At 39.4% G+C, this 12,867-nt stretch overlaps 1 protein-coding gene across 1 annotated transcript; it reads right to left on the bottom strand.

The window, feature by feature from the left end:
- Positions 1-1,074: 1,074 nt before the first annotated feature.
- LOC147005976 (uncharacterized) lies at positions 1,075-12,736 on the bottom strand. Its single transcript, XM_085828700.1, has 5 exons — positions 12,596-12,736; positions 11,059-11,165; positions 7,701-7,734; positions 6,666-6,855; positions 1,075-1,139 (listed from the first exon to the last, which is right to left on the bottom strand). Exons 1-5 carry the CDS (start codon positions 12,734-12,736, stop codon positions 1,075-1,077), a joined length of 537 nt encoding a protein of 178 aa, XP_085684826.1.
- Positions 12,737-12,867: the final 131 nt, after the last annotated feature.

Genomic DNA, 12,867 nt, shown 5'->3' with positions numbered 1-12,867 from the left:
TCAAATGTCTCTCAAATTTAAATTTTCCTATGACTTAATGTTGAATAATCTATTTAGAAAATCATGTTTTACTTTGCTCATGTCAGTATGAAATAATATCTAAGCTTATCTCTGTGAAAGAGGGATATCTTACTATTTTATTTAAAATTCTAGGTTAAATACAAAGCAGCATAATTCTAAATGAATTTTTCTGGATTAAGAAAACTATCATTTCATATTCTATCAGTGGAATTTTAAACTAATATAAATTTTGTTTGGAGCAATTATATCAGTCAAGTCCTTTAATATGATTTATATCCTTTAGCTAAATGAATCAATTTTAAAGAACTTATTCAAATGTGTATTCAATAATTCAATATTTATTGAAGCTTTTAAGAAAGTGTATTCTTTGCAGCATAATTGTAAAATACATTTTAATACTTTAATTATTGTCTCATAAAAATGAAATTCCTCTGTAGATATCAAAAGTATGATTTCAAAGGATATATACATATATAATTATGGAAAATAGTCATAATTATGATATTTGTTAATTGCATTATTTTCACATTCCACAAGGCTAACAATTATCTCATTTATCCACAGAGGTACCCAGACAGTCACCCCAAAAATCAACCAACTGAGTCCAGAAGATCACAAATTCATGGCTTCCTACACTATATAAGGATATCTATCAAAAGTAATATAATAAAACTCAAATCTGAAAAGTTTTTTCCTCTACAGAGCACTTAAAAAGTTAGTGACAAACTACAAATGTTCTATTTATCCTCTAATGTAAACAGTTAAAATATTTCTCAAAAATTGGAGCATCATACCTCATATTGCATATATCTGATCCCAACATAATCTTTTGAAACTCAATTTGAGTACTTTCTTTTTGTACTGCAATAATAGAATTTTGTAAACTTTCATTTTCTTCTGTGATTTGTTCACAATTATGATTTTTAATTTCCATTGATCTTTTATATGAACAAACTGTAAACCAGACTTGCACTAGGCTGCCAGAATCTGTATTGGATAAAAAGCACAATTTAAGTACTGCAGCATTTTTCATAAATAAAACAGAATAGAGTTTCACATAAACTTATGGTGCAATGCAGAAAGGTATACTGAGGACACAGTGGAATACATGGTAAAATCTACAGATAAAAAGAGAAGACAGTTAAAGTATTTTGCCTAAAACCAAATAGAGAAGAGAAGAAAGACATAAACACAAACATTACAGACTCTGATGATACTGAAATCAAACACAGTTTTAATGTCAAATACGCATGCAGGAATATGTCCTAATGGAAGAGAGGAATAGGCATGAAGTGAGAACAAGAAATAGCTGATCAGAGTGTGAGGAGGCACATTGCCAGTGATCTACAGCAAGTGCCCAGATGCAACTGCCCTCCAATTCCACCCAAGGTCAAGTAAAAGGTGCTGATTTTGATTCCTACCTCAAACAACACAAATCAGGAAAATAAATGTGTTTTAAAATCTGAAGATTACATACTTCAGACATGTCAGAAATTGTTAGCTAATAAACACTAAAATAGTTAGATGATATTACTCCAATTCTCTATCTCTATGCTATGAGATAGTTCAGACTAGGTTAGAACAGAATGAGGACAAAGCTGTTCTGACTCCGCCAGACTCCTGGAGCTGAGCTGGTGAATAAGGCAGCCAAAAATCACAGGTCAGAAGTCTGGAAAAAAGACACAAAGAAGAGATGATGCTCTGGGCATCTGACTAGGCCATTGTGAACATACTACAGAGCACACAACAACATGAGTACTCCAGGAAATATTCTGGGGATTAGACACTCAGTGTCTCACACAATTAAAGGAGACCATCGGGTGTCCTCACAGTGCCAGGAAGAGGGCATGTCTTCCCATATGCCAAACTGAACCAGGAATAATTCACAGAACAATAGTTAGCAAAAAGCAATGTCATGCTTTAGTAATGGAGAATAGGCAATACACTGGGCACATTCAAGGTATAGAAAGGATAACATTTGTTGTGGCTTACCTAATGAATATACAAACAACAAAGGGAGGATCAAGCTGTCTATAAGCAATATAAAATGCATATATAGAATTCAGAAGAAATGGATAGAATGTAATGGAGAAAGAAGAAAGACATAAAACAAATATTACACACTCAAATGATAACTAAGGATAGCAGAAACTCTTCTCAATGATAATAGAACCTCTAGTGGAATTACCATACCTGACCTAAAGCTTTACTACAGAACAATTGTGATAAAAACAGCATGGTACTGGTATGTAGACAAATGGAATAGAATTGAATACCCAGAAATAAACCCACACACCTATGGTCACTTGATGTTCAATAAGGGAGATAAAACCATCCAGTGAAAAAAAGACAGCATTTTCAACAAATGGTGCTGGCACAACTGGTGGTTATCATGTAGAAGAATGCGAATCGATCCATTCCTATCTCCTTGTACTAAGGTCAAAACTAAGTGGATCAAAGAGCTCCACATAAAACCAGAGACACTGAAACTTATACAGGAGAAAGTGGGGAAAAGCCTTGAAGATGTTGTCACAGGGGAAAATATTCCTGAATAGAACAGCAATGGCTTGTGCTGTAAGATTGAGAATTGACAAATGGGACCTCATGAAACTGCAAAGCTTCTGTAAGGCAAAAGACACCGTCAATAAGTAAGAAGGCCACCAACGGATTCGGAAAGGATCTTTTCCTATCCTAAATCAGATAGAGGAATAATATCCAAAATATATAAAGAACTCAAGAAGGTAGACTCCATAAAATCAAATAACCCCATTAAAAAATGGGGCTCAGATCTAAACAAAGAATTCTCACCTGAGGAATACCGAATGGCTGAGAAACACCTGAAAAATGTTCGTCATCCTTAATCATCAGGGAAATGCAAATCAAAACAACCCTGAGTTTCCACCTCACACCAGTCAGAATGGCTAAGATCAAAAATTCAGGAGACAGCAGATGCTGGCGAGTATGTGGAGAAAGAGGAACACTCCTCCATTGTTGGTGGGATTGCAAGCTTGTACAACCACTCTGGAAATCAGTCTGAGAGGATCCAGCAATACCTCTCCTGGGCATATATCCAGAAGATGTCCCAACCAGTAAGAAGGACACATGCTCCACTATGTTCATAGCAGCCTTATTTATAATAGCCAGAAACTGGAAAGAACCCAGATGCCCCTCAACAGAGGAATGGATACAGAAAATGTGGTACATTTACACAATGGAGTACTACTCAGCTATTAAAAAGAATGAATTAAGGAAATTCCTAGGCAAATGGTTGGACCTGGAGAGCATTATCCTGACTGAGGTAACCCAATCACAAAAGAACTCAAATGATATGTACTCACTGATAAGTGGATATTAGCCCAGAAACTTAGAATATGCAAGATATAAGTTACAATTTGCAAAACACATGAAACTCAAGAAGAACAAAGACCAAAGTATGGACACTTTGCCCCTTCTTAGAATTGGGAACAAAACACCCATGGAAGGAGTTACAGAGACGAAGTTTGGAGCTGAGACAAAAGGATGGACCATCTAGAGACTGCCATATCCGGGGATCCATCCCATAATCAGCCTCCAAACGCTGACACCATTGCATACATTTGCAAGATTTTGCTGAAAGGACCCTGATATAGCTGTCTCTTGGGAGACTATGCCAGTGCCTAGCAAACACATAAGTGGCTATTCACAGTCAGCTATTTGATGGATCACAGGGTCCCCAATGGAGGAGCTAGAGAAAGTACCCAAGGAGCTAAAGGGATCTGCAACCCTATAGGTGAAACAACATGATGAACTAACCAGTACCCCGGAGCTCTTGACTCTAGCTGCATATGTATCAAAAGAAGGCCTATTTGGCTATCACCTGAAAGAGAGGCCCATTGGACTTACAAACTTTATATACCCCAGTACAGGAGAACACCTGGTCCAAAAAGTGGGAGTGGGTGGTACGGGAGTAGGGGGGAGGGTATGGGGGACTTTTGAGATAGCATTGGAAATGTAAATGAGGAAAATACCTAATAAAAAAGGAAAAAAAAGTCCTTGAAACTTCAAATCACCCAGAGGGGCACAGGACAGTGCCCCTCAATGCCTTACATAGAAGAGACTGTGCTGCCTGCTTGAGAATGTGTTGCACTCAGTACTAAGTGGCATGCCTTCATCAGACCCTCCCCACAGGTCTGAGACACAGAGGAAGAGGAGGTGGAAAAAGAGTAAACCAGAGGGAACTCCAAGGAAACATTGTCTCCCAAACACAGCAGGACTGTCACACGTGTGAACTCACAGAGACTGTGGCAGTACACACAGGGCTTGCATGAATTCAAGTCCCAGTGCTAAGAGAGGAAAGTGGGCAAAGGCTCCTCCTGTCAAGAAGCTATCTGCATCTGATGCTTGCAAAGGAAAAATCAACTTTCTCCAATACTCTCATGGGATATATTCACCACACTAGAGGGACGATCTCATGCCAATAGTAGCTGGCCAACAGGAAGCAAACTCAATTTTTTTTTTTTTTTTTTTTTTTTTTTTTTTTTTTTTTTTTGTAAAATGGTTTCTTCTTGCGGGGCGTGGTGACGCACGCCTTTAATCCCAGTACTCGGGAGGCAGAGGCAGGCAGAGGCAGGCGGATTTCTGAGTTCGAGGACAGCCTGGTCTACAAAGTGAGTTCCAGGACAGCCAGGGCTACACAGGAAAACCCTGTCTCAAAAAACCAAAAAAAAAAAAAAAATGGTTTCTTCTTATTTTTGTGTTTTTATAGGTTTTATATTTGTGTATTGTGTGTTTCTTTCTTGAGTTAGCTGTTTTTTTTTTTAAAGAAAGAGACAAAATATTTTGAGTTGGTTGAGTAGGAGAGAGGGCAGGGTTGAGTGAGTAGGAGGGTGGGCAGGGTTGGGTGAGTAGGAGAGTGGGCAGGGTTGGGTGAGTAGGAGGGTGGGCAGGGTTGAGTGAGTAGGAGGGTGGACAGGGTTGAGTGAGTAGGAGAGTGGGCAGGGTTGGGTGAGTAGGAGGGTGGGCAGGGTTGAGTGAGTAGGAGAGTGGGCAGGGTTGGGTGAGTAGGAGGGTGGGCAGGGTTGGGTGAGTAGGAGGGTGGGCAGGGTTGGGTGAGTAGGAGGGTGGGCAGGGTTGGGTGAGTAGGAGGGTGGGCGGAGTTGGGTGAGTAGGAGGGTGGGCAGGGTTGGGTGAGTAGGAGGGTGGGCGGGGTTGGGTGAGTAGGAGGGTGGACAGGGTTGGGTGAGTAGGAGAGTGGGCGGGGTTGGGTGAGTAGTAGAGTGGGCAGGGTTGGGTGAGTAGGAGAGTGGGCCGGGTTGGGTGAGTAGGAGGGTGGGCGGGGTTGGGTGAGTAGGAGGGTGGGCGGGATTGGGTGAGTAGGAGGGTGGGCGGGGTTGAGTGAGTAGGAGGGTGGGCGGGGTTGGGTGAGTAGGAGGGTGGGCGGGGTTGGGTGAGTAGGAGGGTGGGCGGGGTTGGGTGAGTAGGAGGGTGGGCGGGGTTGGGTGAGTAGGAGGGTGGGCGGGGTTGAGTGAGTAGGAGGGTGGGCGGGGTTGTGTGAGTAGGAGGGTGGGCAGGGCTGGGTGTGTAGGAAGGTGGGCAGGGCTGGGTGAGTAGGAGGGTGGGCAGAGTTGGTTGAGTAGGAGGGTGGGCAGGGCATAGGAAGTGTTGGAGAGGGGAAGCCTGATCAGAATATAGTGTATGAAAAATATTTTTCGATAAAAAAGAAAAATGTTTTGTAAAAAAAAAAAGAAATGAGATTGAGAGCACTTGAGGAAGATGCATTACAGGAACACATACAGATATGCAGCATACACACATGCATGTGCACTCAAACACACACATATACAAATACATTAACACCCTCACCCCACAATACTGTAAATCATTGGAGCAGATAAAAATTAGATACATCAACCTTAAGGAAGAAGCTCAGTGTATTCTGGTGTTTGCTGTGCGAGCATAACTTGATTTCAAATCTCCATACAAAAATACATATGACTCACATGTGCCTGTAAGCCCAGCCTTTGAGAACAGCAAACATTATTAGTGCTGGTGTGCCAACCTACCTTCAACCTCAATGAGATACCATCTCAAAGGAATAAACAGGGTAATGATAGAGCAGGACACCTGAACTACTCCTCTAGTCTGTGCATGCAAACAGATGCTCACACCGAGGTATACACAAACACACATATATGCACACACACACTTAATAAAAAATCAAATATTTTTTAAAGATTATAGAAGACAACGTTAACATAAGCCAAGTATAAGAGAGGAGCCAATAAAGCAACAGCTGTAGTCTTAGAGTGTCTCCTCAAACTATCATATGGCAGAGCCATCATGGAGAGATTCAGCATCCTTTACCAAAGTGACTCCAGAGAGCTGCTTCAATCCTCCAGCCACATGAAGAAGTAATGAAAAGGCACAGCCCACCAGCTTACTGTATTGGCTAGCTGGCCTGTTCCATTTTTTGTAACACATGAATCTAATGTAACAACCCCAAGGTCAGAGTGTCATGCTTGCTTACTGAAGCTCAGAAGGCTTGGTGGCAGTGCATGCGGTGACTAGTTTCCTGTTCTTTGATATCAAGCATGCCTGTGTCATGAGCAATACTCTAATTCACACTCATCAATACCACACACAGAGGCTGCATGCAAAACCCCTACCTTTACTCTGCCTCCTGAGCTGTGCAATAAGTTGCAGAATAGTGTCGAAACTGATCATCTCACAGTCTTCTAAGTTTCCCTCACATGGTGATATTAGTTTGTTTAGGTCAACTATAAGATTTCCTTGTTCTTTGTCACACATAAGATCTCCTTGTTCTTTGTCAAACACAAGATTTCCTTGTTCATTGACCTACAATTTGAAAAATAGCAATTTCAGATTCTTCATGTTGTGTACCCCATATACTAAATATAAAGAAGAGACAAATACTCATGTTTTACATAAGTAACAAGCAAGATGCTTCTGAAAGACCTAATTTTGACAGGAAAGACACCTTTACTATTGGTGACTTTACAAATGTTTTGGGAAGAAATATTTGAATATAACAAAAGAATCTTAATTTTTATTTTATTTTTACTATATTTCTTTTTTTTATTTTTTATTACATATTTTCCTAAATTACATTTCAAATGTTATCCCCTTTCCTAGTTTCACCTCTGAAAATCCCAGATCCCCTCCCATCTCCCCTTCTCCCCAACCCACCAACTCCCATTCCTGGTTCTGGCATTTCCCAATTCTGGGGCCTAGAGCCTTCCCAGGACCAAGGGCCTCTCCTCCCATTGATTACCAACTAGGCCATACTCTGCTACAAGTTCCACCATGGGTTTTCTTTGATTGGTGGTATAGTTCCAAGGAGTTCTGGGGATACTGTTAGTTCATATTTATGTTCCTCCTATGGGGCTTCAGTCCTCATCAGCTCCCTGGGTATTTCTCTGGCTCCTTCACTGGGGACCTTGTGCTCTGTCTAATGGATGACTGTGAACATTCATTTCTGTATTTGCCAGGCACTGGCAAAGCCTCACAGGAAACAGCTGTATCAGGCTCCTGTCAGCAGGCTCCTGTTGGCATCTGCCTAGTGACTGGGTTTGGTGGCTGTTTATGGGGTGGATCCCATATTTCTAACTCACTTTATAATGTGTAAGTTTGACTTTTATGCTATATCTTAATAAATATGATTTTAAATTAATTTCCCATACCTCTTCCTTTACATCGGAAGTTTTCTTTGAAGACCTACAAAAAAATGATATCCTTTCAGATGAATATTAAATTTGTAAAATAAAACACACAAAAAAGTTTATTTCCCCTATCCATAAAACTTACCAGGTATTACAAATAAAGTTATTTATTTCCTACAAAGGAAATAAGCTTTGGAAAAAAAGAGGAACATTGATATACAATTTATACCACTACTATAATCATAAAAAGATGGAAATTACAATTGGAGACACAGCTCCAGTTAACAGCAGGTACAGCTTCTGCACAGGAGGAGTTGAGTGCAGTAGCCAGGACTCTGTGTGGCTGTTTGCATCACAACCAACTCTAACTCCAGCTCCAGAGACATCTAATACCTGTGCCTACTTCAGCCACCTGCACACATCTGCACACTCAACTACAAGCGCAAACATGAGCATACAATTTAAAATAATGATGATAATATTCATCTTTAAGTAATAAATGTAAATCCAGTATTATGCTCGTTAGGATAAGGGGAAAAACATAATATGTGATGCTTTGTTTAATAGAGGTAAATAGACCAACATTTCCAATGTCATTCTCAGAAAATAAGTCTCATATTTAGTAAAACCTACTTTATTAATATTACTGTACTCCTTATATGTGTCAAGAAGAACAAAGACCAAAGTGTGGACACTTTGCCCCTTCTTAGAATTGGGAACATAACACACATGGAAGGAGTTAGAGAAAAAGTTTGGAGCTGAGACGAAAGGATGGACCATCTAGTGACTGCCATATCCAGGGATCCATCCCATAAGCAGGTTCCAAACACTGACACCATTGCATACACTAGCAAGATTTTGCTGAAAGGACCCAGATATAGCTATCTCTTGTGAGACTATGCCAGGGTCTAGCAAAGACAGAAGTGGATGCTCACAGTCAGCTATAGGATGGATCACAGGGCCCCCAATGGAGGACCTAGAGAAGGTACACAAGGAGCTGAAGGGATCTGCAATCCTATAGGTGGAACAACAATATGAACTAAACAGTACCCCCCCCAGCTTGTGTCTCTAGCTAGATATGAATCAGAAGTTGGCCTAGTTGGCCATCAGTGGAAAGAGAGGCCCATTGGTCCTGCAAAGTTTATATGCCTCAGTACAAGGGAATGCTAGGGCCAAGAAGTGGGAGTGGGTGGGTGGGGGAGTGGGTGGGGGAGCGTGTGGGGACTTTTGAGACAGCATTGGAAATGTAAATGAAATAAACACCAAAAAAAAAAAAAAGAAAGGGATAACTTAAAAAAAAAAGAATGGAAATGGTCAGCTGTTTTAGGCCTTACTATGTAATTACTGCCAATTGTTCTAAGCATTGGACTTGCTTTATAATTATTTTAATTCCAAACACAATGTATTTCAAATTCTATAATTGTAAAAATTAAGCATAGAAAGACCATGTGAATAGGTAACAGATTTTGAATTCATACTCAGAATTTCTGAAACCATAATTTATTCCATACTACATTATGAAAAATTACATTTCAACTTCAAGGAGATTTCAATGAAATAATAGAAGATGACCATAAATTATCATACCATTTCAGTAAAAGCTATACCTAATAATCTGACATTTTCAACTGTTTTTTTTTTTTTTTTAGAAAGTATCTCAATGCCCAAATTTTCAATTCACCTGCCTCAGCCTCTTCAATGTTGAGGAAACTGGTAGAAAGCACTCTTATTTTCAAAATCTAAAAAGATGTGGATTGACACAACAGTTCAGTTGTTAAGTCCCTAAGTTGCAAGTGTGAGGGCCTGAGTTTGATTTGCCAGAAATTTTGGGGCACACAAACACAAAAAAAAGCGAAGTGTGATGGTGTGGTGTGCACTAGAAATCGAGCACTGGGGAGACAGAAACAGGAGGGTGCCTAGAACCCTTGTCCACCCAATGGCAGAGGGGAAGAATAAAACTTTTCCAAAAGGCACCATTCCGTAGGCTACAATGATGTCCAGCTACTGACTCACATAATTTTGATAGGTGAATTGAAAATGGTCTGAGAACCACCCCTGGCATTGGTGCAAAACTAAGTTTTGCAACACTGAATTGGCCATCATCATTTTCAAATCGACCATGCATATAAAAAGAACTCATGGCTTCACTTTTTCCAAAATGTACAGTGAGGCCCATGAAACAGTTGAAAAAATTGAAAGATAAAATAGAGGAAATTTAAGAATAAATGGATATGTTAGTTTCTGGGAGGAATTCCAGGGGCTATAAAAACATGAAATTACAAACTGCATTTGGCTTTTCTATATATGTCCTACCAATTCCAGTCCACATAAATTAGAAAACACTAAAACTCCTCATGTGTCTTCAGTGAAGTGGAAATAGTTGGAGGAGAACCAGAGTCGTCCTTCTTTTTTTTAGCCTATGCTTCTCCAGTGGTTTTCACATTAAATGCTCGATCAATGCAACCTATTAATGCACAAGTTATTGAAATATAGATAGGCTCAATGACCAATAGGGTGTGTGTGTGTGTGTGTGTGTGTGTGTGTGTGTGTGTGTGCACCCATGTGTCTATGTGTGCATTTGTGTGCACAGGTGTGCTTGCATGTGTGTGCGTGCACATGATTGAGTGTCTCCACGCATGCAAGCATGTGTGTGTGTGTGTACATGTGTGCGTGTGTGCTTTTGTGCATGAAGATAGACTTGGGTTTTGTCTGTGGCTGTCCTAATACTCACTGTGGCTAATCAAAATCTTAAGGAAATCCCCACTTGCCAAAGTTAAGAGTGTTGAGAATGTTAGGGATTGACTATCAAACAAAGAAAAAGAAAAAACTTTGAAGCAAACAGTCACTGAAGAGAAGAAATTCTTTTCAAAATGTACTTTTGTTTACTATAGCAGTTTTTAAAGAAATGAATATAAAAGAGAGATTTTTAAAAGTAATGTTTGAGCTATTCATTTTCAATCAAATATCAGAATATAGACGTCAAAATCTATACTTTAAAAAAAAAGGCTAAGCCAGTGATGGGCAGTGTAGAGGAAAGGGAGAAAAGGAGACTCAAGAGTGGGAAGTGGGATAGGTAGGAGGAGAGGAGGAAGGTGAGGGGAGAAGAGATGATGGAGGGAGAGGAGGAGATGCCACCATGAACAAGAACCCCCTGGTCAGGAGAAACCTCAAGAAGCAAGGGGTCTCATAGCTGGTGAATAATTTAGTACAGTGCCAGAACTACCCAATCCAGGCATACAGCTTATAACTATAATATCTGGATTACGTGGGGTTTTATACCTATGTAATAGGATTGGAAGTTCCAACAACAGGGATTCAGGGATTGTGCACACTATACAATTCCATAAAAACATAAAGATAAAAGAATTAGTAACTTTACCTGTTTAATTCATCAACTTTCTCTATCTTTTCTTCCTTCTTTTCTAAAAGTTTTGCCAGGTTGTCATGGTTTTTTAATTGAGCCAGTTTAAGTGGTGTGAAGCTATCCTATAAAAAACAATAATTTATAACTCTCAGAACATGATATTTCTCAAAGGACAATCATGTGGAAGACACAGTGGAGCTCACATCCTCTGAGGGTCTGTGAGCCACATTCTTGACATTCTCAAACATAGTGCTCTCACACAGATCCATTCTTCATAAGCCATCAGAGTACATTTGATACCTGTATCAGTTAATTCACAACCTATGCCTTAGTGAACCACTTGAAACAAAATGTCTGCCATGGGTTCCTTATACCACTAGTAGAGTCTAAACAGTTCCTTCCATAGCCTGGTGAGAACACAAATGCTTCTCAAATGCTGTCAGCTCCAAGTAACTGAAGCAGAGAATGTTTGCCAAAAAAGCACCACGCAGAGAGGATAACACATGTCACAGTATTTCTTCCATACTGGACCTATTGTACGCATGTTAATACTATTTCTCTAACAAATGAACATGGCATTTATGTTAGACATCATATTCTGGAAAATAATATTCTTTGAAATATGAAGGATTAAACCCTGTGCTAGAGATGCAGTTAAGTAATCTCACAAAAAAAAATATTGAAAACTTTTCAACTATGATTTAAATTTGGGGAATTAGACTTTTTAGTCTAGTTCTTTACAATAAAGCTGTAATGAAAATCAGCATAAAATTCAGTCAATTGAAAATGTTCCCTGGACAACTTCTCCAATAGTATTTACTTCACTTATATTGCATTGTCACTGAAATAAGTATTTAGTTGGAAATGAATATCAAAGTCAACTGTGAGTTTTCATAGGCCAGGCATGGTAGAGAATGTCCAAAAGCCATCACTTCAGAGGTGAAGGAAGATACAAGTTCAATGTCATCCTCATTACATAACAAGTTCCAGGCCAACCTTGATTGTGTAAAATTCTGTCTCATAAACTAAGGGACAACTCTCTAGTTACCTAATTACAACTGAAAGTCCAGTGTTGTCAGAACTCTATGAAATGAACTGACATGCTGAGATGGGTACAATGTGGATTAAACTGACAGAAAGATTCATAATTTAGGCGCTTGTAATATAGAAACCCGGTATCTTATTGATGTTTGTTCATGCATTAGAACTATAAGACAACATGAAATCCTGAAAAGCTACAGTTAAGAGAGTACCCATAGGGAAATTGTAAAGACCTTCAGACTTGCCACAGATGGAGGTAATAATTCTCTTTAGAATGTTCATCAGGAGAGTAAAGGAGGAGAAAGTGCTTCAGGGAAGGAAAGCTTGGGAAGAAGGAGTTCCCATCAAATCTGACTCATCTAGACAAGTCTTAATTTTGTGAGATTTATAAAATTCACTTATTACATCTAGCATTTGAGAGATTCTCATGTCAAAGCTGCATCAGGATCCCAATGAAATATTTTAAAGTATGTAGCAAATAATCTGTAAATCAAAGCTGTGTCTTCTGTACCTCATTCCTTATAGTGATGTCAGCATGATGGGCCAGCAGTTTCGCTGCCATTGACATGTTGTTATGCCAAACAGCATAGTGCAGTGCTGTGTTCCCACTACTCTCCTTAGCATTTGGATCAGCACTGTGTTCTAATAACATGGCCATACATTCTTCACGCTCATATTGTGAAGCCTGTGGGTATTAAATAAAAAAATAGATGGGAAACAAGAGAAAAACAAAAATTCAATAGATTTCACTAATTATTTGCATTTAGCTGAGATCATGTTTTT

Source organism: Mus caroli, unplaced genomic scaffold (genome assembly GCF_978045245.1).
Source record: "Mus caroli unplaced genomic scaffold, Mus_caroli_1 scaffold_2, whole genome shotgun sequence".
NCBI lineage: Eukaryota > Metazoa > Chordata > Mammalia > Rodentia > Muridae > Mus > Mus caroli.
This window is presented reverse-complemented; position numbering and strand designations above follow the sequence as displayed.

Excerpts from the sequence above, each read along its gene's own strand:
- LOC147005976 (XM_085828700.1), bottom strand. The coding sequence starts at position 12,736 with ATGTTATTAGAACACAGTGCTGATCCAAATGCTAAGGAGAGTAGTGGG. Across the intron at positions 11,166-12,595 it reads ACATCACTATAAGGAATGAG|GATAGCTTCACACCACTTAA; the intron begins GTACAGAAGACA and ends TGTTTTTTATAG. Across the intron at positions 1,140-6,665 it reads GCTCAGGAGGCAGAGTAAAG|ATTTTACCATGTATTCCACT; the intron begins GTAGGGGTTTTG and ends TTTTATCTGTAG.